The sequence below is a fragment of the Vigna unguiculata genome, chromosome 1, assembly GCF_037176805.1.
Source record: "Vigna unguiculata cultivar grain cowpea cultivar isolate G323 ecotype 2 chromosome 1, ASM3717680v1, whole genome shotgun sequence".
NCBI lineage: Eukaryota > Viridiplantae > Streptophyta > Magnoliopsida > Fabales > Fabaceae > Vigna > Vigna unguiculata.
Genome location: NC_140792.1, coordinates 12,233,074 through 12,257,766, shown reverse-complemented (window position 1 = coordinate 12,257,766; position 24,693 = coordinate 12,233,074). Strand labels below are relative to the sequence as shown.

The window sequence follows — 24,693 nt, the reverse complement described above, 5'->3', positions numbered from 1 at the left end:
AATATAAGGGTTTTTGTTTAAAACTTTCTCAGCTTAGACTTTTTTGTTAATATTTTGGTATTATCTCTTTACTAAGTCTTGTAAATATATTGATGTTAGTATATGAAAAAAGTTTTTAACATATTTTAAAATATTAACATCAATGTCCTTCGATGTGTTTTAGAGACAAAAAAAAATACAATACCAAAAACTTATTAAAAAAATCTAAGTTCAAACTTTTTCATCTCAAAAAGAGAAATCTTTTTAAAGATATTCATAAGATATAGCTCAAGATAGAATTTGGCAACAAAAAAAAAAAAAAAATCATCCACTAACTAGAATTAACTACAAATATTTATAAGTTTGAATTACAAGTCCCATTTTTTCCTAATATATTGGGACACATAATGGAGGGATGTGTATCATAGTAATAGGCAAACAGCACAGGGAAAAAAACATAGGCACTCACCATCACTTAAAACAATGGATTAATTGCATTGGAGAAGAGTCCCACATCAGTAATTGTTCCAAAGGTGAGGCATACCCACTTCAGATAAGTAACTCTCTGAGCTTCCTTCTCCAAAGCTTGGAGAGCCTTTCAGACTTTGGTTCAGAGGATTCCTTTCCATCTTTGTGATCTGACTCAAAACAGCTTTCAACACTTTTCTGTCACAGGATAAAGGGTCTAAACAGTAACCCAAATTTGGTGCTCCTCCATATCCAGAAGTTGCAGGTAATTTAGGGTCCATGCTTGTCATGTGATTGAAAATGGGGTTTTGTTGTTGGTTCTGAGACAAAATGGAGAAGCAGGGCACTTGCTCAAACTCATCTGCATGACCTTGAGTTTGATCAAAACTAATGTAAGAATCCATTAATGCAGGAAGAGATGAAGACCCTGTGTCTTCATAGCAGCTACCCATGCTAACTTTGGCTGATACTTCTCTGTTTTTGTAGAACACTCTACACAAAACCCAGTCTTCCTGCATTTAATTTTGGATTAGACATAAAAAAAAAAAAAAAGGTTAAGAAAGTGAAAGGAAAACAACATGATGCAGTGGCTGCTCTCAACACATGGAAGAATTTGGTGCTTTGATATAGGCTTACATAAGTGCAAAATAAAAAAATGAAATAGGATCTTCTTAGGTCAGCTACCCCATATATCTTATGTAGTCACATTCTAGCCAATAGCCAAGTGAGACAAATTTGGTTTTGGCACAGAGCAAAAACATATCCCAAAAAGTCAAAAGTCCTCAATTTTTTTTATTGGAAATCACTAGCTGCCTCCCTGATGCATGCAAAGGAAACCAAACAAGGTCCTTCCCAAAAGTCTATGTATATACTACTCACCATTCACAGTTGTTTATGGAAAAACAAGTTCCCCCTTACTTACTCATTTTGGTCCAATAAAATACTTTTCATGATGGGAGAACAAAGAAACTAAATCCTTTTCATATATTCAGTCAGAATAAATAATGTTACCCTAAGACTTAAACTCATTCCATTAGGGGATATATATACCTTAGAAGAAGAAACTTTAGGAGGTCCATGGGGCCCTTCAATGCGAAACTCATGCATCACCCACTCAGTTTTTCTACCTTTGGGTGCCCTTCCTTGATAGAACACCAAAGTCTTCCTCATCCCAACAAGGGTGCCCTTGCGAAGGATAGGCCTGTCCTTCCCTGTGGCCTTCCAGTACCCTGAGGCAGTGGCACGATTTGTGCGTAACCCTGTTGCATACTTACGGTCTCTTTGTGTGTAGAAATACCACTCTTTCCCTCCCACACATGCTGTTTCTGCATAATCATTTCAACACAGAATTATTATTATCAACAATCTAAGAACGTCATTGCCTAAATAATGATACATTATATGTAATTTGTAGAGAAAAAAAGTTGTATGTTTTGTGTTGTAGGAATATTCTTGTTACTGTGTAAGAAAGGGGTGTTTATATTTTTCTGCTGATGTATAATCTCTTGATTTCGGTGAGAAGAGGAACATGTGAAGCTAGGTCAATAAGGTGTGTCGTGTGTTCAAGTCAACTATGATTAGTTAAAAACAATTGTTCACATTAACAATGTTATCTTTTGTTTATAATATAATCCTAAATTAAATGAGTACGGTTTTCTTTACTTTGTCTTATTAGAAGAATTGAAAATTTTGATTTGGCAGAACAAGGAAATAAAAGTTATTATATGCGTATTATTCCATTGTATAATAGAGTCTATGTTATTTTAGAAATGCACACACGTATATATAATACTCTTAATCAGAAAGCAGTTTAAAGAAAAATACAAAAACCAAATAGTTCTTGATGAGAAGCAATTATTATTATCTGATGCAAATTATTCTGGTTACTATTCAGATAGGCCCCTATTTATAACCAGGTTATAATTCTTCCATTAATTGCTCTTGTTTCTTCTGATTTACCTATCCTTATCAGTTTCTTTTCCTATATGACATGTTTATATAAAATACAAAATTAATTATGTTGATTTCATAATCAAACAGTTGGTATTATTTCTATAATAATGTAAACTATAACACATGGCCTAGCACACCAAAGCAATGTTGACCCATCATATCAGGCCCAGAAATCACTATTATAAAAAAAAATTGTTATTAAGCACCTCAATAATTATTCATGTAGTACCAAAATAAATAAATACACAGATATTTGAAATCCTTTTTATAAATATTTAAAAATTAAGAAGGAAAGAGATCATTTTTCCTGCATGGAGATAAAATTTACAGAAGGGATTAAATTATCAGTAAAGTAACAGTTGCTTGAAATTATTCAACTGATGAAGGGGGAAAAAACAAAGGCAAACAGGACAAGACAGTTAAAGAGAAAATGTAAATCTAATTGTTTTGCTTATGATAAGTCAAATCTCACAGTGTAATTGTTTTTTACATGAAAGTACTATGAACATGGTGAGATCCAGCTAGAATAGTGATAAGGCTTGGGAGAGTTCAATCACTTTAACATGACATGTAAGGGGGTGATTATCATGTGCAGGTGTGTTGTTGCAATGAAAATTAATATTTCAATTATTTTGGTGAAAAAATCACTGTCAAACACTTTATAATAGGACAAAATTCAATGAGTCAAAATTTTCAAAACTGAAAAAAAGCTATGAAGGTGATGTATACCATGCATTAACCGTTGGATAATATTACAATATTATCGTATATAAAATCTATATATATATATATATATATATATATATATGCACATATATGATTTTTAGAGCTTCCCATTCAAAGTTTCCAACCTAACTGTGAAGATCCCTTTCAATGAGAGAGCACTGTATCTGCATCCACAATTTCTTATTAAGATTTTCATATATATCATTAATAATTATTAAGTACGGAAGACAAATTCTTTTTCTTTATTAAAATAAAAATAACAGCAATTTTCTCCAATATATATTTATGTTTATTATATAATATATAGTACAGGAGTGCAGCCACCTGTACCTATCTGTGTGAATGTGGCTGGGGTTGAAATTAAAGTTATGTCCCACAAGAAAATGCAAACCGAAAACAAGTGATGTTTTTTCAATTATTAACAAGGAAGAAAATATTCAATTAACATGGATCATACATCATACATGGAATTACTGATGTATCAGAAAGAAAAAAGAGATGAAAGAATAACGGTTTTGATCTTGTTCTTTCACCTAGCAAACAGAATGATGATATCATAAACCAGAAGGTTAAAGGATGAAAAGTTGATGATGAACCATAATTTTCTGATGAATTTGATGTGTGAGAATTAGAGGTATTCTGAAATGTCTCACTAGTCACAGATGGCAGCTATATATTGTTTGGCATCAGAGCACTATCAGAAGTGCATGTTTAGATTGGGATCTATAACAGCCATTGCGGTTGCTATCATCACCTCACCCCACATAATGAATTTACCCTCATCACAAGAATTCAAACAGATGAAAGCAACAACTCATTTTGTACTTTATCAACCGTAATAGGAAAACTGGAATGGATCAAGCATGCTGCATGCCCATTATAAGTATCATGTGGGGTGGCTTTGGCCTTCACTGTGAGGTGAAGAAAACCAAACAAAGTTTCTGGCTCAAGAGAATCTTTCCCAGTTTCACTTATGAGAAGAAAAACTAAACAATGAATTGTATCAAAACTCTAATCATCATACGTATAGAGAAGTTATAAGAAACATGGCATGTAACATGATTAATAGTTTATATCAGAGAATGCATGATATACATATATAGATATAGATAAGAACAAGAATACTACTCACCAGGAATATCCCAAGGTTCACACTTGTTAAGGTCAACATCTATCATGAGAAGGGAATCATTGTGTGTGACCTTCTTCATCAAGTAATCACACACAAGCTCTTCATCTCTTGGATGGAACCTGAACCCTGGTGGCAACTTTGCCTCTACCATGCTTATGTTGCTCATGTTTTGGTTTGAATAAAGGTGTGGATAGAAGAAAGAGAAAGAGAAAGAGAAAGATGACAGAGGAAAGAGGTTGAAAGTTGAAGTGAGAAATTTGGAGAAGTATAATAAAGGAAGGAGGAGAAGAAAGGAGTATATATAAATGGAGATGGATCACAAGTGGCTAAGTCAACATGTAATTGTTACCATTGAAGAAGGGTAGGATGGTCATTAAGTTCTGCGTCTCAACACAATGAATGATGACGTGCACAAACCAATCACTCCCAACTCCTTCATTTCTTCCTCTCAACTTATTTTCATCTTCGCATTATCACAAACACTATAAAAGCATACTTTTTCACACTTCCAAATTACTCATTCATCACAATTTACACTATCAAACATACTTTGTTCAACTTCAATAACACAATAATCATAGATTGCTTTTTGTATTTTGCATCATAGATAATGTTAAAAGAAGTATGGTAAATATGTCACAAAAACAGAGAGATAAACACAATCATATAACTCTCACATGAATTTGTGAGGATAATAATAGAGAGTTGGCACATAAGCAGCCAGTCTCAAATGAACACAGTGGTGATGAGAGATGACATAGGCATTTATTTAAATTTTGTCCACTTTTGCAACATCTCTCTCCCCTTCTATTAATTTGTTTATTTTATCTTCGCACAAACTATACATTTTTGTTCATATTCTTTGCCCAAAAAAACTAGAAATATATAATCTCTCTCTTACTCTCTCACACCCTTTTCTTTTCAATTGTATTGGTTGTTGATAAGCTGGCATCCATAAGAATTTTCTTGAATGACCTTTATTTGGAACAAACAAAGCAGAGTGATTATATTGATATTAATTTTGTTTAAGGGTTATTATGTCGAATAGTTTATATGCATATGAAGACACAAAGGCTAAAGAGTATATTTTGTGCTGAAATTTGATAGGAGGCCAAGGGAGTTAGGACGTTAGGTGATCAATTTCGTCACAAGATTAAAAAAATCGGTAAAAATATGCTTTCATCAATTCATTAATTATATATATTCAAATCTTGCTGTTAACCCAACACTTGAAAAGGGTTATTCCTCCTAAATTCTCTTAATCAAATTAATATATTATAATAGGTTATTTAAATTAGCCATATATAATAAACTCAGATCCTCTTATCAAATAAAAAATGTTTAGTTCAACACATTATAAAGATTGTTTTACTAGATTGAAACAATAGAAAAATAGTAATTACTTTTAGAAAAAAGTATTTGTTGTCAAACACCCTTAAGAACATTCTAAACCAGTGTTCAGTAACTTTTTAATTTACTTTTTTCTAAGATATAAAAGTATATTCCTAATAGAAGGAAAAAATTGGTCCTATATAATCTTTTCTCTTAAATTAGAATTTCTTTAGCCTTTTCTACAATGTTTTATATTTATATACTTATTTTTCGAATAAAATTTGGCTAGTATATTTAGAGCAACTCTTGGGAACGGGATAAAAACTAATCCCTTATTGCGTTTTTTTCTTTCATGAACCAATTATAATTATTTTATGAAATTTTAAACCTACTACTAGGTTAACTAGAAAACCTTTCGTTTCCATACGTTTTACAAATCCAATTTCTTAAATAAAAAATGTAATATGTATCGAAACTTTTAAGGTAAAATATGGACAATAACCTTTTCCACTTTTAAGGTAATATATATATATATATATATATATATATATATATATATATATATATATATATATATATATATATATATATGCATATATTTTTAAGTAATTATAATAATATTTTTTTAGTTAATTTTGAGTTCTTATGATTTTTTCCAAAAATAAAATACTAAAATTAGAATGAATATTGCAAAATTTTATTGAATTGGAGGAGAGGGGGGAAAGGGGTGGAGGTCTTATTATAATATTGAAGATAAAAATGAAAAATAATTATATCAAACAAAGATATAAGTTAATTGAATAACTTTCTTTATTAAATACTCTAATTTTTAATGAATAGAATTGAGAAGAAATTAAATAAGATATTTTGTGATAGATGAAATGACCAGTGAGGTATACAACCTTTATTTTAACCCTTCAAACATGTTAAATACCTCATCATGCCTTTGAAGGTAGATGTAAAAAATATGCATTATATTTTTTTCAATAATTGAAGATAAACTAGGTTGTGAGGGCTACATTTATCGAACTTACAATGTAATGCAAAAAAGTAATATGTCTATAGTAATAGTGAAAGAAAAAATAAATACTTCATTTCATCGTCAGAGATCCAATCAAAATAGTGATCTCCATATCTTATAATTTGTAAAAATAAACATATGTCAAATAAAGTTAGAAGATGGTTATATACTATGATTTAGTTTTTTCTCTAGTCCATATTATAAGACCCTAGAAAATGGTATTTTAAAAGTGATAGTGGTTTAAAAATAGTGAAAATCGATTATTTTAATATTAAAATGTTTTAGTGTAAATAGAATTGTTATAAACGAGTTTCATTATTTTAAAACACAACATCCCTCTAGAAACCACTTTTCTAGAGTTCTCTGACTTCTCTCTAGAGGTTCTGTCTCTTTGGTTGTTTGATTGAAGAACCGAGACCGTAGGATTGATCCTCTCGGCGAGCTCTTCAAATTGGACCGATTAGTTTCTCTATTCGCGTAAGTTGAGTTTCCGCTCTTTTTTTAGTCTTTTTCTGTTTTCCGTTGCATACAAGCCCTCTTTCGCTTGCATGTAACGTTTTAATCATCAGTATGAGTCTCTGCTGATCAGTGATCATAACGGTATGTCCTGATCGTTCTTGTGATGTTTCTATGTGTAGATAGAGCATCCTGTGGAGTTAGAGGTGTTGACGTTTTTAAGGCGTTGACGTTTATAAAGCTGTCTAAACAGGATAACAGTAGGGAAGCTAGCCTTTTGCTCAAATTCAATAGAAATCTTCTATGAGAACTTAGATTTGCATGATCCTATGTTTGACTGATGTTTGGATTAATTGTTGTATGGAAATTGGGTTTCTGGTATGAATTGTGTGGCTCTGCATGTGAAGATAGATTAAAATTATGTTGATTTCGCCCAGGCGAGCAGCTCTCGCTTGAGCGAAAATACCAGAAATTCACCCCTGCAACTGCGTGAGGTCTCGCCTAGGCGAGCTGGATTCGCCTGAGCGAGAGACACTCTCGTCTAAGCGAAATAGCTTAGCTTGAGCGAGAATTCGTTCAATTTTAGAGTTGCCCACTGTTTGAGTCTCGCCCAGGCGAGAGTGACCCGCCTAAGCGAGAATGACCCTCTCGCCCAGGCGAGTTCCTATACAGAATTGTTGATTATTCCTCTATTTTAATTATTAGAAGCTATAATAAATGATTTAATGTGATGTTTATTCATATTATGCTTGGATTATTGTGACTGGTAGTACATGTGGTAGAAATTGTATAAAATCAGATCATCAGAAGGTGTGGTTGCACTAGAATTTAGAGGGGAATTCTAGAGAATAAGTTAGTGTATGTGTAAGAACATGAGGACTCCTAATTTGGTTGGTATCCTGAAACTTCAATAATCATTCACGCTCAGGTAGAGCAGAATGGATTATGTCGTGAGGAGTAACAGGAGGTCCTAATTTTTGGACTTGATCAAGTCTTAGACGCGAATGGGACTTACCTTGTGAGCGGTCAGGTGATAACTCCTTGTGTCCAACTCTGCAGAGTTTGGGAACCGTCACAGGTGCACGCCACCAAGAGATCCAATGTCGCTTACATAATCCAGATATCGAGTCTAGAGTAATATATATGCATTGTGTTTGTGGTGGTCTATGTGATTCTGGTGAAAATGAGAAAGATTGCATGATTTCTGTTTATAATTGAACTGTATGATTCCTTTAATCAGATTAGCTTACCCTTGCTTTTTGTGTTCCTGTCTTGTGTTGTATGTTTTCTTTTGCGATGATCACCTATTCGGTGGGAACAAATGTGATTGCAGTGTCAAAGGCACTTCTGGAGGATGAAGAGCCATCATTTTTCTTGTTGAGGAGGAGGTTTCCAGTGGGAGCTTTAGCAGTGGTCAGTTTAAGTATAGAGTTTATTAGTTTAGTTTAAGTGTATAAGTGATATATTTTTATAATCATATCTTTTGTAAGACTATATTAATATATTATGTACATTGAATTATCTGTTTTGGAACTATGATGAAACTCCCTATTTTTTTATTAACTTTAAGCTGCTGAAATTGGGATGTTACACGTATAGAACCTTTGACGTATTCCTTTACGCCGAAAATAGATAGTATAAAAATTAAGAAAAGTTTGATATCACGTGACAATTATTACGAAAATCAAGAAAAGTTTGATATTCAATGGCACAATAGTTTCAAATATAGATTAAGATAGATCTTTATGACTCTCATATTATATAAAAGCAGAGAAACTTACGCCTAATTCTACCTTGTTATACTGAGCCACGAAACTTCTATATTATAATTTAGTTTTATCAATAAACGATGTTAGATATCCTATATAAAACACCGACATATTATATATGAAATTGAACTAATTAATGAAAAGTGTTTAAGGATATGATTATGATGAGTAGATTGAAAGGTTGGTTGATGTATGCTATGAAAGTATAGGTAGGTTTGGTCTATGATGATGATGAAGATAGAGGCACACGTGAATTTGATTGTGAATGGAACTTGTTTATGAGTGTTCCTCCAAGTCAACTTAATTGACAAATTGAATCCATTAACAGGGAGAGAAGAAAATTGCATGTAGGTAATATAATAAGAACAATAAGAATAGTTGAAAAGAGGAACAAAAGCGTGTGAGATATCAGAATCATGTAAAAACAATGAATAGTGGAGATTAGGGAATTTGATGACAACTTTGGCAGATGAGGCAATTGGTGCAAATTTTGACTATTTCAATTTTATTTTTTTGGTTAGGTAAATGCAGGTTCCCCAGTTTTAGGTATTGAATTTGAGTGAGAGGGTCACGTGTAAACCATAAATGTCACCATGGAAATACTGAGTTTTCTTTTGAACAACAACAACAACAATAACATGTTTTCCCCTTGTCAACAAATGATTCCCTCATGCAAATAAGCTTTTAAATTGTTTGTGTTAGTTTCATCATGCTTTTTAATATTAACAAACATTGCAAACCAATGTAATTAATGTATAATCATCATTCTCATTATGTAAACTCCAAAAAATCTTCACCTTTCCAATTCTTAACCATATTTTACAAATATAAAACACTAATGTATAAATTTTTTCTACAGAATTTATTTAGATAAAATTATTTTAAGCACTTCAAAAAAAAAAAGGAAATGAGATTTCCATAAGTTGTAATTAGTTTATGCACAGCTTAAAACTAAAATTTTAGAGAAATTATATGAAATTCTGAAAATGAGTTTTTACACAAATTAATTTACGTTTCTGAAAAAATATATTTAATCTTTTCTTTTTATTTTGTTGTATTTATGAAAAAAATAATAATCTTTTTGTACTTTTTTTTATAGAAAATTTTATTCAAATATTATTATTATATAAATTTTTTTACTATTCGAGACCAAGACATCTTTAAAGGAGAAAACCCCATATATTTAGACAACTTGAAACTTAAAAAAATAAACAAAATTATGTCTCTAAACCAGCTAATAAAGCAATAATAGGTCATAGGTCATTATGGTTTATAAACCAGTAAATACATACCCAGTTATATAAAATATCCATCAAAACTCGTTAACTTTACAAGTATGAGATCACATTCAATAATATTAATTGCTTATAAAGATCTTGCACTAGCCAGGGTGAGAGTGCTTTTTACACTCTCCTTATTTGGATAAGGGGATCTACCACTATTAGAAGACAAAAACATCTCAAGAACATAAGAATGAAATGCTGAAAAATATATAATCTCAGTTAGAACACTTGTAATTTACTTTTTCCCTTTGAGAGATATTAATTTTCGAAACAACCATGATAAACATACTATCTCTTGAAAAATCTAGATATGAGTTTAAGTTTCACCTTTAATAAAAATAAAAAAAGTTGAACATCATATAAAAATAAAATTCTCATAAACTTGTCATTTTAAAATTTTGAATTAAAAATAATATTAACATTCGTGTAATTAAACTCATATTTTATTATTGTTTCTTTTTCACGAGATTCTCTCTTAAGACTCATAATTTCTCTCTTAAGACTCATAACCGAAAGTTAATGTTTATAACCTACTAATGTTGATGACAACTTAAATAAGTACCTATATCAAAAATCTTCTTACCGGGTGATTTAGTGATTTCTCCAAAGTTCCATCATTGACAAACACTAACAAAAGCGAGTTATCTCTCCTAAAATGGATTTGAAAATTTGTTTATCATGTTATCTTTTGATCTGTATAAAAGAGAAAAGGTAAGATAATGCTGCGATTTGGTAAAGCACCAGCTGTTAGTTAAATGTTGGACTGAACATATTTTTTTCTGACATGCTATCAGTATAAGGATCCAAAATTTGGCAATTGTACTATGCATTCTACTAGACCTGACCTATTTATGATTCAACAATGTTGGCTTGGTGAGCTGTTAAAAACAAGAAAATATTTAAACAGAAATGCTCATTTTAAATATTGAACATAACCTGTTTGTAAGCATGTGGAGGAAAAAATATCCTGAATTCAAGCTTATAAAAATTCTGAACATATTAACCTATTCTTAAATCATGCACTGCACAAGAAACCAAACCATGGTCTGAGCTAGGTGACACAACAGTTCGAAATATGAAGACAAACTCAACATCAATGTACTTGTCTTAATTACTCCAGACCTACCATTTGCATGCGAGCATTATGAAGATGGAATGAGGAACAGTTGTTATAGTTTTGTCAAAGAAAGTAGGCCATGGCTCTCTTATATTAGTGTATATGTGTGTGAATAATAAAATTTCAAGTTAGAAATGTGAACCATGTTCAACGTTCTGATAAATTTGGTGAAAGACTGCCACACCACTACTTAAAGTTAACACTCACAACACAATAAAAGGCACACACATACTAATAAGACTCTCTTATGCACTTGGATATTTCTCGGGAACAGTGCAGAATCTTAGCTATAGCACAGATCAAACTCTCCAAATATCTAATAATCTAACGATAAAATGGGTTGATTTTCCATGTTGGCCAATCATAAACTGGCATCCAATACACAGTTTGGTGCTTTTAGGCCAAAAGAATCTTGGTTTAAGCAAGGTCTAGATTCTGGAAAGTGACAGCGTCAACAGTGTCAGACAAATTAAACTCCCATATATCATAATAATGATTTCATTTCAAAGTAATCATGAGTCAATGCAGTATTTGTATAGCCAACCATGAATGATGTTTAGAATAATTTTTTTATGGAATCTTGTTTATTTTAGTTGCAGTTGTTGAATCAAAATTAGAGTTTTAATTACATTTATGTGTCTAAGGATGAATACCAGTGATCCTAATAATGATGTGATAGTCAGTATTGTATTAGACTCCTAATAATGATTACTCTAACATATACACCAGCAACCCCAGATGACTAATAATATCAACTATATCCTGTTTTGATGCAGTAAAAGGTATTTTACTTTTGATTCAGGCGTGATTCATTACACACACATGTGCATATTAATGCTCTGTCATTAGTTTTTGTGTTCTGCCAACACTTATGATTTTGGACTGACTTCATATTTGGAGTTAAAAGTATGATTATATATAGATTAGACTGTTTGCAACTAAAACTGGTAATATGCATAATAAATGTCTGTAATAAAATTAGATTAACTTAAGAAAACAAAACTCTGTTTCTGATTTTCTGATCAAAGATCAGCACTACTAAAAGCACATAAAGAAAGTGTTTTTAAACGCAAAAGTTATGACATGGTGTCCAATTTCAAAATTTGGAGAACAATGGTGCACATCCATAAGGGAAAATGATAAGAACATGGTTATGCATCCAAATCCAATAGCTTTATTTATATATTTTATTGATAATTGGTTATGCCTAGAGTTTTGAAAAGTCTAATTCACTTGGTGCACCTAAAAACTAAATCCATTGTCTATAACATGCAAATACGGTTACTTTCCATTCAAAGCTACATAATGAAAATTTGACTAATTAATGAGAGTGATGTTGTGCCTATCTGAAACCACTGAGGAGGCTGTGTGGTGTTGAAGTGCATATCATCATCTGGTATGCACTGTAGTTTCAGTCATTCTTCTTTTTGTTGATGGTAACCTTTCATGTCATTTTGCTAGGAATCCCCATCAAAACATTGAGCAAAAGCCTAAAACGACAAGGTTGAAGCACGTGGCGTGGGTTGTGGCAGTGCCATGTGTACCGAAGCCGCCCACAATTGGAAAGGGAACAAAAGGGTTAGTTCATCAATGGCTAGACGTTTAAACTTTAAACTTGGTCTTCAGAATTGCCTTTCCAACATTACAACCACTGTTGACAAAGAAAAAATCACTTATCAGTCCCTGCAAATACGGCTTTTGACAGAGAAACCAAAATGGAGTTTAATATTAATCTCTCCTAATTCAGAGAGATCACTCTTGAACAACATTTGACGTGGCCAATCTACATGCGCACCACACACCAACAATTTTGACTGCCTTTGCAGCTCTTGTTGATAAGGAATTGACGAGACAACTGTTGGATAGGATGGGTGAACCTCAATTCTATACAAGGATCAACTGCTCAAATTGTATAGAATAAACCAAAACAGAATATAAAATGAAAATAATAAAACCTGTTTATCATCTACATTCATTTCACTTTCTCTGAGAAAAATGAGAACAAATGATAATTTTGTTTTATTCTGTCATGTCATAATAAATGAAAATTATGATTCATTCCACTCCAATGATTCTCTGTATATACATACAGGATATACTTGTAACCGTATTAGCCACCTTACGGATTTATCCATTTCGAACCATCAACTATCACATCAGAAGAAGAGATCAGGATTCAACGGAATATACCCCGTGGCACATAGCAGCCCAACAAGAATATACAAAATGGTCTATGCCACTCGTTTACGTCTTTTTTGTATTTTACTCAGAAATAGTTATTGAACATATAATCTCTTCCTCATTATTATTATTATATGACAAAACTGCTGATAGGTCCACTTATTCTTGAAATATCTCATTCTGGCTGGTGATATTTAGGTAAAGTGTTTATCTCTTTGAATAACAGACTTTAAGGGTGAAAAATAACACTAGAACTTCGTAATTAAGGAACCATTTAAAGTGTTGAACCTTTTGCTCCCAGCAGACTAGTATCAAAAGAGACTGAAAGGGGAGAACAGATAACGATGTAGTTCCTTAGCTAAAAGAATAAAATGCATGCTTAATGTAGAAACTTTTAGGGAAGTCACAAAAAATATTAAAAGATATCCTATTAAAACCAAATGTTTGCCTGCCAATGCCATTGCCTCAGAATGTGTTAACTTTATCTTACAATACTTTAAATAACTTTCAAATACCTTATTTGGAGTCCTGAGAACAACGGTCTGACATTAAAAACCAAGAGCAGCTTTTAGCTAACTTGTGTAACTCTAATTATCACTAACTACAGAACCCAAATCCTAGTTCAAACTAACATAGTGCAAAAGGTCACAGGTTTTATTTGTTGCTTCTGACTAAACCCTTTTATGAGATCCCCAACTACATATAAGGAACCTAAGTAAATGATAAATTCCTATCGACTTTTAGGGGATAAAGTCCGTCTAACAACTACACAGCTGATTTTATGAGAAACTATAGTTTTAGACAAATCTGGTAGCACAGTACTGAAGTTTGAAGAAGATAACCAAGAATGTACAATTTAAAAGGAACAAGTTACTGCAAGAAGAAAATACGTTTGAATGTGTGTTCAATCTATTTGATAGAGAAATGGTCTCTAAATACAAGAGTATAAAGACACGTGAATACAAAGAACAATGGCAGTCTAATCCCAAGCATAATTATAAGGAAGTTTTAATTATATCTAAGTAACCTAAAAACAAAACATCAAGGAGTCTGAACTATAGAGTCTAAACTTTAGAGGAATCAGGACCATAACTACCAATTTATCAAAGTAATAAACTATAGAGGAATCAAGACCATAAATATCAATTTCTCAAAGTACCCACTATATAGATATTGTCATAAAATACTTCTAATGCAGCTATATATTTTAGAATAATAAAACTTTTGCAACTAATCAGTCCAACACCCCCAAGTCCGTACCCCACAGAAGAAAGACCACAGAAAAACCAGTAGCATATGTTTTGAGAGCTAAATCATTACAAATATGTACTCAACATGTCTTGCCTCTTTAAGATAATTCATGGCTAACTACAGACCATTAAGATGATAAAACTCAATACAAGATCTGCAGCATTTATGCACTCGATAAAACTGTTTTGATTCCACATCCAAAATCGAGCAATGAAGGCAAACAGACATGATTAATACATCCAGTATATGAATGATTTTAAACCCAAGAGTGATTTCAAAACAGGCGTTGTTTTGCTCCCACTGCTCTGTCAAATTAATAGCTGTTCAATTATTATGGGTGCTCTCAAGTAAAGCTAAATAGATAGTTCCAGACTAGACATTTTCCATTAATCTTAGCATCCAAGAAATGAAAAAAGAAACCTAACACGCAGAATTTCAATAAAAATATTTCAAAAATCTACTACCAAAAAATTAAGAAGCAAAGTTTAAGGTTAATATCTTCAAAACAAAAGGAAAACAGCAAAATTAAGCAGTCAACTCACTGAAAGCTCCAATTTCTTCTCAGCATTCCCCTGCCAAATGTCCTTGATACTTTCATTAATAGTGAAGCCAAAAATTTGCAATATCTAAATAACTTCATCTTCTAAATCGATCTCCAACAAGCAACATCTAAATGACTCAAGTATATTAAACTTGCCGGGATGCAACATTCTGACACCATTTCACAATAATTTTAAACCTCAACTATAGAAATTTTGAACAAGCAAATAACAAATCGAACCAACAGAAAAACATAAGCGCCCTAATACATGGTCAGAAACAAAAAATGCAGCTGGGGACTCAACAAGCAACACCACACAGGCTTGCACAGAGCCCCAACAAGCAACGATTTCTTTCATCAATCGCCATAGACAACATCATCCAACTCGCTAAGCCTTCTTACTTTTCTTAGTCTTCACACTTTTCACAGCCTTCACCTTCACTTCCCCTGTTTTCATCTTCTTCAATTCCCCTTTCTTCGTCTTCTTCACACCAGATTCCTCATCCCTAACAACCAATTCCGTCTCACTCTTCACCTTTTTCTTCTTCTCCTTGGCACTAGATTCCGTATCCTCAGCAACCAATTCACTACCACTCTTCCCCTTTTTTCTATTCTCCTTGACACCAGACGATTTCTTCAACCTCTTCCCATCATTCAACACACTCGAAACCCCTCTCTTCGTCTTCTCATCCACATTCTCATCACCACCACCATCATCACTCGCCAATTCATTTTCAATCTCATCCTCACCACCATTCTCATCCATATACCTAACTTCATGAATTCTCCCCTTCTTCTTTGCCGATTCACGAACCTCCTCATCTTTTTTCCTCTTCTTGTTCTTCTCCTTTTTCTCATCCTGCTCGTTAGCACCCTCAATCCTCAACTTCACGTCCGGAACTACCTGATACACCGGCAACGACACACTCTCCAACAGCTTCAAATGCAACGACCGCACATTCCCCCACTTCTTCGGCACAACCTCCACAATCCCCTCAACCGCAGCCATCACATTCTCCACAATCCAGTCTCTCTCCATCCCCACCTTGGCAACCCTAACCACGCTACACGTGCCGGTCCGCATGAACAGCATCGCGGACGAGCACGCCTTCTCCACCTGCTCCTTCCAGTTACTCTTCTTCAGATCCACCGGCACCGGCAACTTCCTCTTCTTGAAAAATTGCTTCCCGAGTAGCCGAGGAAGCAACGGCACAATAGTCTTCTCTGCAAAAAACAAATCGTAGGAACCACAGAGCTTCCGCTTCGCCTCAAAAGCACGATAATCGGAGGCCAGCTTTGACAGCTTCAGGATTTTCGCGATGGGGATAGACTCGGATTGGATCTTGGCCTGGGCCTGGGCCTTGGTCACGCGGCCCTTGTTGGGCCGGTCGTCGAGGATGAGACACTGTTCGGAGAACTGCGAGATCAGTGAGTGAGGGAGAGGGATCTTGTAAGGGTTAACGCGCGATTTCGCGGGTATCTTCTTCAGCGTTACGACGAGGTACACAAATTCTTCGTCTTGATCGAAGAGTTTGGGCTTTTGAGTTTCCGATTGAGTGCGGCGCCATTTGAGAAGCGCGTCTATGGCTTTCGTGACTGTGGCGGGGTTTAGGTTCTCGGAAGCCATGCGCCAAAGTAGGGTTTAGGGTTTAACCAAATTGAGTCTTCAGTGAAGAAGAAGGAGAATTAGGGTTTTGGTGGTCAGAGTTGAAATATAAGGGGTTTGACTTTTGATATGGGCCATTCAAGAGATAAGAATATAAGAATGTAAGGATGGTCCAGCCCTTTGGCCCGAATCTAATTATAATTAAACAGGAAAACGATTATTGTTTTCTTTTTTTAAACACAAATAAAACTATAGTGAAAATAATTACGAGGAAGGATTTAAAATAATCTATAAAATAAAAATGTGATAAAGTAATTATCATTATTATTTTTAAATAATATTATTGTTATAGGTTTTTAAATGAAGTACAATATTTGTTTCTGGAATATTAATATTACAAATAGTCAAACTTAGTGGATTAAAGTGTACAAAAATTAAAATTATATATAGAACTAAATTGTGAGTTTCTAAATAAAGTATAATTCTTTTGAAAGTGAATAAGAAATTTTTTTAAGTGCAAATTTGAAAGTAAATGAGTGAGTTACGAAGTCAGGAAAATACTGAAAAATTGTTTATAATAATATATTTAAAATTAATAAATATATAAATAATTTCATGAAATTATCTTATTCATATAAAATAATAAATGCATCACTTAAATGAGTTATATATTTAAAAATAATATAATTATTTAATCTAAAAATAATTTTATTTTATCATATTAACGAATATTCTCTCGGGATAAATATAGAGTTAAGACATAATTTTACAAAATCTAAAACGGAAACAAATATATTTACATCTAAACTGGATATTTATGGATATTTAAAATTCTTTTTTTATGTATCTATTTTTATATTTTAATTTATCTTTTAAATATAAGTTTTTTAAAATTAAAGTGTTTACTTAATTAATTTTATTCTTTAAGTAATTGCCTTTTTAATTTAACCAATCTTTTTTATTTAACCTTTTTTTAAGATTTAAATATGTTTTTTGTCTCTTAATTTTTAGTGAAAATTAGAATTGGTTCTTTTTCAAAATTTTAGTCCAATTTAGTCCCTCAACTTTAGAATTGTAAAAATTTAGTTTTTTTAACCAAATTTTGTTAAGTTTATTTGATGTTTCAAACTCGTTTCATGATAGCATTTGAGTTGTTTGTACGGTTTAAAACATTTTTGTTGTAATATTAGCTGAGAATCACATTTGAAACATGTTTGAAACGTTAAATAAATTTAACAAAATTTAGGTTAAAAGGACTAAATTCACACATTTCTAAACATGAGGGACTAAATTGGTTCAAAGTTTTGAAGATGGACTAATTTCAATTTAGGTTAACCATTTTTTTAAACTAACCTATTTTTTTAGTTATAAAATTACCTACAAAATAAAGAAAAATAAAAATTCTAATAACATTTTTCTTGTTCCAACACATAATTGTTCTACTACACTACACATATTTAAGCACATATACTCATGAGTGTGTTTTTATACACTGATACATCATTTAATCTTAATTTTATTATATAATAATTGTGTTTAAATTTCTTATTTTATCTAGGATTTCTGCATAAAATGAAAACATATGATAAAATCAATTCTTTAAGCCTTGTTACACCAAAGTTGTTCTAGGCAAACGATATAACAAAGTCTAATTAGAGAATCTAGTTTATACAATTTACCTAGACGACTTAATAAATCATTTATGTGTTGAGTTTTAAGAATATTATGTAACTACATAAATTGTTCTTGAGCATTCTAACTTGTGCTTTATGTAGATCAACTAAAAGCAAGCACATAAATTGTTTGTAAATGATACAATAATTGAATTGTTTAATGATCATATAGACAAAGCAAACTTGACTAAATTGGAGATCTACTATAACTATAAGAAAACAAACTGGTAGGAATATTACCCAAACACCCATATTTAAAATTGTGACAATAGTGCTAAAATGTGGTTTTTTTGTCATTTCATTGTTATTTTGTTTACCAATGTACCCTGCTTTTGTTCTAGGGAACGATATCTTTATTGACAAATTGGTCTTTGCATAACATAATCATAAGGCATGAAAAGTGTAGTTGAGAACGTTTTTGGACTCTCTGATGTAGGATTATCTTGTTCCTTTTTAAGATTATGGAATATGGCGTGAGTTGATTAAGAAAACTAAGTGAAATCCCCACTGGACATTAAGATAGTATTCTATCTAGATGTGACGATTTCTTTCACAAAGCTTAAGAGAAGAAGATGATAGATTGATTCAAGTAAAGCAAGAATGGAAAGCACATAAAAACTTAGACAATAAAAGGGGAAAGAAAGCATAAAAATGGAAAGGAATAGAAAGGAATTGATGTGAGAAGCACACTACTTTAGAGGAGAGGCAAAGCCATGGACTCCTCTAAAGATAAGTGATGGTGTCACCACTTGAATCAAGGTTCAAGATAAGGCTTAAAAGTATTCACTCCGTAGGGAGGAAGACTCTCACAATGGTTAATACACAAAGGTGTTTAATTTCTCCAAAATGTTTAACCTTGTACAAGTGTTAGAGGTCTCCTTAAATAAAAGTGCCTAGGGGCCTCTTAGCAAAACATATAATCCAAAAGGGCTACAAAACAAAGCAACAAAAATAACATCTAGAAGGTAGGGCAACCAAGGAGCACATGTGTGGTCTCCAAAGTGTCTTCTTAGGCAAGCAATGGTGGAGGCGCCATCTAGAAGCTTCTAGACAACTTGATGGCCAAGGCATCTGATCAGCATTCTAGATGATTATAGAAAGCTTTGCTACTCCTCTCTCCTTCACATGTGCCTCTCCATATGCGTCCTCTCTCCTCATATGGACCTCACATTTATGCACCACTTGTCTCCATATTTGCCCTCTCCTAAACATCTTACAAGGCAAAGAAAATAGATTAGCATGTGGGCTTTAGGTTAAGTTAATCCTCGAGTCAACAAGTCAACCCAAAGTCAAGGTCAACAAGTTAACTTAAAAATAGTCAACCAAGCCCACTTAAAGGAATTCAAATTAAAGAAATGCTAAATAAGGAAAGAGATGGAGAAGCCTCCCCTTTTGACATGCTTCTTGTGATTCTTTTGAGGATGGTCTCCATGGTGCTTGGTGAGGTGGTCATGTCTTCATCACTCTTTTTCAAATGTCTTGGAAAAGAAAAGCCTTCCCACATGAATGTTCTTATTTCCTTTCTGTCTTTCTGAAACCCTAGGGAGCATAATATGTCATATATGTTTGTTTTCTCTTCAGCCTTGATCAGGTAATATTTATTCTTATGTTGTCTTAAGACACTATATTTTTTTTATTGAACTTGGGTACTTCTCCTTTGATGGTGTAGGGTTTTGTCATCCTTTGATGGTGTAGGGTTTTTATTATAACGTCCTACCCGGAAATTACTTACTAAAATAAAACAAAAATAAGATTTCAATAAAACAACCTCATTTATTAATCATCAATTTCCCAAAACGCAAGAAATATTTAAAACCTTGAGTTCAACGCACCAAAATAGATAAAATATTTCACATTAGGACTGTAATACAATTGAAATGATTTATAAAATTATTACAATAACACCATAGTCCAAATACAATAAACTAGTGAGAAAATCCCCAAGAGATCCCCACTCCGTCTCTATGCACCTGTCCGCTCACCTGCATCAACATCTGCTCCCATGTAACAAGTTACATGATAATCGCCATACACACACAGATAGGGTGAGCTCATTTAAATAAAACCAACCAATAAAATAATAAATACAACATCAACTCATTTAAACCTCGGGTTAGCATTCTTCTCCATCTTTCCTTACCTTTCCACTTCCAATACTTTCATTAGACGTCTATCATTTCTATACCCTTTAGGTGAGAACGATGATCGATCTTTGCTGCACGAGTGTCTACTCGCCCCTCCGACTACAGGCCACCACCTGATAGTCCACACGTGGGAATAACATTGCCATAACATCTCACCGTGACACCAAGTGGAGTTCCCCGAAACAAACATGAAGTTTGTAGCTGTTCCAGACTACCAAAGCTCTATCAGAATCACTCTGAAGAGGGCATCACTCGAACTTCGCCGTACGAGCCACAACTCGCACACTCCACTGGACTTCCTACACCACCAGGCTACAACCTAGAGTGGTCACGTGTTACCCCAATACAAGATTACACTCATAACTGGGTCCCCAGCCAAAGCATCGCATCATGAACATCCCCTAAAGCTGTGTAGAAACCTTTCCCCGCGCACCATCACTGAACCAAAACCGCTTGGCGTGCATCCCACGTCGCCAGGCACACACTAGGTTCAGACCACCTGACGGACATCACACACCGTCAAGCGCCACGCGCCTGCAGCATCATCACTGCATCGTCACCGTCAGGCGGACCCCACCACGCTGCCAGGCGCCACTCGCCGCTACCGCCTGGCGCACCTGCCCGTGCCGCCAAGCGCCACCGTGCCATCAGGACCTCCGCTATACCATACCGCTTGGCGGAACTACCCCTACCGTCAGGCGCCACCGTCAACAGTGGCCACTGCCACTGATTTGTGTTACGTTCGCCTGGCGGCTCGCTCGCGCCGCCTGGCGCCATACTAGTAGCGCAATGCTACTGGTTTCTTGGCACTTAAACAGATCCTCCAAAGGATTTGAATCACACCACACACAAACTTGAAGCACAATTATAATTTTCCAGCCATATTTCTATAACTAGAGCACAATGCACACATTTAGTCATGCCACTTAATCAATTAGTATTATACCCAGCATACTCTCAGTCATTCACTACTTAGAACATGCCACCACAACATGGTCAATGCTACACAATATGCTATAATCGCAAGACCACCATCACAACGCCTAATGTCTAGAGAAAATACACCATCCATACCGTATCCCATAAGTCAATCTCACTCTTATTACCAAGTTAACATGCATTCTGAATTATAGCTTATAGAACCAAACCTTTACAAACCACCACTGCACTATATCACACTTTACAACTTTCATTCATTTTAACCTTCTTTAATCCATATTATGCCACATCCATTTACATGCTTAATTACTTTAATCATATATGTATTAATTTACTAATTAGATACCCATTAACCCGAAACCCCGACAAAATCAAAACAGCAAATTGTTATGACGTGTCGCCTGACGGCAGATCATGCGCCGCCAGGCGGTGTATGCATTTTTGGTTTCTACCCAAATTTTTCCTGCTCTCGTCATGACCCCAGACACCCTAATTACATTACCCCCCATCATACTAGCTTCACTTCAAGTGCACATATCCTACAGGGTTTAGACTTTATTCATGTGAACATTATTTCCATAACACCAGATCATCAATCAATTACATACTTCATGCATATTCATCACCAACCCAACGTAACCTAAAATCCCCAAAATCCATTCACAAATTTATGCAATTGCCAACAATCAAATAATCTCCAATCATAATTCATCATGCAAATTATACATGTGCAATAAGAATTCAATCCAAATACAACAACATCATTGACCAATCAACCAAAACAAGAAACAAACAGCAACAACAGTACAACGCCTGGCGGGTCACTCTCGGTCGCCAGGCGGATCATCCGCAAACCCAAAAAACTGGGTGCAACCACATGTGTCGCCTGGCGGCAATTCATGCGCCGCCAGGTGGTTTCTGGAAAATTCCAGAAAATGCAACCAGAACCAGGATTCAAAGCTTTCAGAATTCAAACATGATCCAGGACACATCATTAGAAGATCGCACACATTAAAACACGGAATAAGAACTCCCCTAACCTGGAATTCCTTTGCTTAAAAATGACAAGCTTGCGTTCTTTCCTTGAATTCCAACAACTCCTCAAGCTCTCTCGCTGTCCAGCCCTTCAATCCCACTCTCTACTCACTGTTTCTCTCTGAATTCGTACAGCCTTCAATACCCCAATTGTGCAGACTCCCAAAGCCCTCCTCCCTCTCACAATTAGCCTTTTAATTGGGTCTTAATTATGGTTTAATGGCATAAAACGAAATTGCTTGTGATAAGTGTCATTCAAGACCATTATGGGGTTGTTTTTCAGCCCCTTTGGATGCCTTAACGCGGCTGCTAGTTTTCTACCTCCTCTCTTCTTTGCCAAAAGTCAAGTTTAGCAAAAAGAAAACTTAATTTAGGTCTCACCAAGGTTTGAACCCCTAACCATGCAAATATTAAGTCAATGCTAACACTCATGCCAATTCATGTTTCATGCTAAACTAACATAACTCAATTAGTATATTCTTACTTAACATGCACATTCATATTATTAAGACAATAATAATTAAATACACATAAGTGGCATACATAGGACTCGGACCCAAGTCCTCTTACACAATAAAGTACTCTCAACCACTTGAGCTAGTACCTTTCCACATCACATCAACCATTATTAAATGCCATAAAGGCTTCCACGACACGCATTTATTAACTAATTATTTATTTAATTAATTAAATTTCATGGGTCTTACATTTATCATGGGTCTGATTTTCTTCAAAAGTACTACGATGCCCTAATCATGCTAAGAAGACCGTTGACTATAAAGTTGGTGTGTACCATTAGTTTTTCCATTTTGGAAGTTTTTGGATCTAGCAAGTTTTTTTTTTCTTTTTTGCTGAAGGATCATGACAAATTCCTGATTATTTGTTGAGGTTCGTGGAAAACATTCAAGATTTGAGGTGCGCGAAGAGATAAGAGCATGAAGGCATGACTGAGGGGTCACGAAAGGAGGGAGCTTTTGACTATAGAAAATCGTTTATTAAGTTGTGCTTCTCTAAAAGCCCTTTTTATTTTGTATTATTAGTTGGTGTGCACTTTTGTTCTATGATTTTCTTAATCTTAAGTAAAGACAATGTTTCTTCTTAGTAAACGAGTATTCTTTTTGGAGCTCTGTTTGATTTATTTTTATTATGATTGTAATTTTTATTGTTCATTTTGGTTTGTATGTGTTATGAATTTATATCCGTGTAGAGCTTTGTGGATTCTACTTCTACATTTTCTTTGTGATTTTATTTAATTAAACTTATTTGTCTTTGTCATTGGCTTAATAATTTCCACATTTTGGGCAAGTTAAAATTGACCAAAATCATGTCACTGAACACAACCTAATTAAATTATTGAACACTTTTATGGTAATAAATTGACCTTGAGGAAAATGAGTCATGGTATGTAATATTTTGTTTTCGGATATATCTTGGGAATTGAGAATCATGGTGAGGCATTAAGGTTTTTTATTTCCATGTAAACATGATTCCCATATATCTATGTACAAGTGTCAACAAAGATTGAGGTAACTTGGCTCTGTGATGTGCTTCGAGGTGATGATGTGTTTGAGTTGTAGGTAAAACTTCTCAAGCATGTCCCAGAAGAGTATCAATACAAAGATGATGTGTGAATTTGTTCTTATAGGGCCGTATATACTCGAGGTTTTTATTACTTCATTAATGTAGTATTAGATTATCATATTCTGACTTGTCTTATGTATATTTTTTATGAAGCACTAAATACATTAGAAAATCTTTAATTAAGAGCATTATCCTCAAGCCATATTGATCTATACTTTTTTTTTGTGGATTAACAATTTTGAAAGTGAATGATGTTTTTGTAATACTTAGTATGTTATATGTGATAGTAATTGGTCCAGGGCATTTGGACGATGAAGGCAACAAAAGACCATTGTTTGTGACTCCGGGAATACAATTTTGTAGTCCAAATATACTGGAAATGACTTCAAGGGCAAAGATGATGACTATATTACCTTGAGGGTCTCAAATCTCGTGACTTGGTAGATAAACCCAATTATATATGTGTCAACATCCAATTTCGTCCGGGTAAAAAAAAAGTAATAAAA

At 33.8% G+C, this 24,693-nt stretch overlaps 2 protein-coding genes across 2 annotated transcripts; both read right to left on the bottom strand.

Annotated features, from left to right (window-relative positions):
• Positions 1 to 291: 291 nt before the first annotated feature.
• Positions 292 to 4,536, bottom strand: LOC114162839 (NAC domain-containing protein 21/22-like). Its single transcript, XM_028046819.2, has 3 exons — positions 4,259 to 4,536; positions 1,498 to 1,772; positions 292 to 959 (listed from the first exon to the last, which is right to left on the bottom strand). The coding sequence occupies exons 1-3, from the start codon at positions 4,422 to 4,424 to the stop codon at positions 495 to 497; spliced, it is 906 nt and encodes a 301-aa protein (XP_027902620.1). The 5' UTR covers positions 4,425 to 4,536; the 3' UTR covers positions 292 to 494.
• Positions 4,537 to 15,336: 10,800 nt separating this feature from the next.
• Positions 15,337 to 16,919, bottom strand: LOC114178035 (uncharacterized). The gene has a single exon (XM_028063713.2). It carries the CDS (start codon positions 16,834 to 16,836, stop codon positions 15,598 to 15,600), a length of 1,239 nt encoding a protein of 412 aa, XP_027919514.1. The 5' UTR covers positions 16,837 to 16,919; the 3' UTR covers positions 15,337 to 15,597.
• Between the last annotated feature and the right edge of the window lie 7,774 nt (positions 16,920 to 24,693).

What these genes read in the sequence shown, in the direction of transcription:
- LOC114162839 (XM_028046819.2), bottom strand. Translation starts at nt 4,424, where the DNA reads ATGAGCAACATAAGCATGGTAGAGGCAAAGTTGCCACCAGGGTTCAGG. An exon ending in TGAACCTTGGGATATTCCTG is followed by an intron (nt 1,773 to 4,258) that starts GTGAGTAGTATT and finishes ATGATTATGCAG; the next exon opens with AAACAGCATGTGTGGGAGGG. An exon ending in CTAAAGTTTCTTCTTCTAAG is followed by an intron (nt 960 to 1,497) that starts GTATATATATCC and finishes AATTAAATGCAG; the next exon opens with GAAGACTGGGTTTTGTGTAG.
- LOC114178035 (XM_028063713.2), bottom strand. Translation starts at nt 16,836, where the DNA reads ATGGCTTCCGAGAACCTAAACCCCGCCACAGTCACGAAAGCCATAGAC.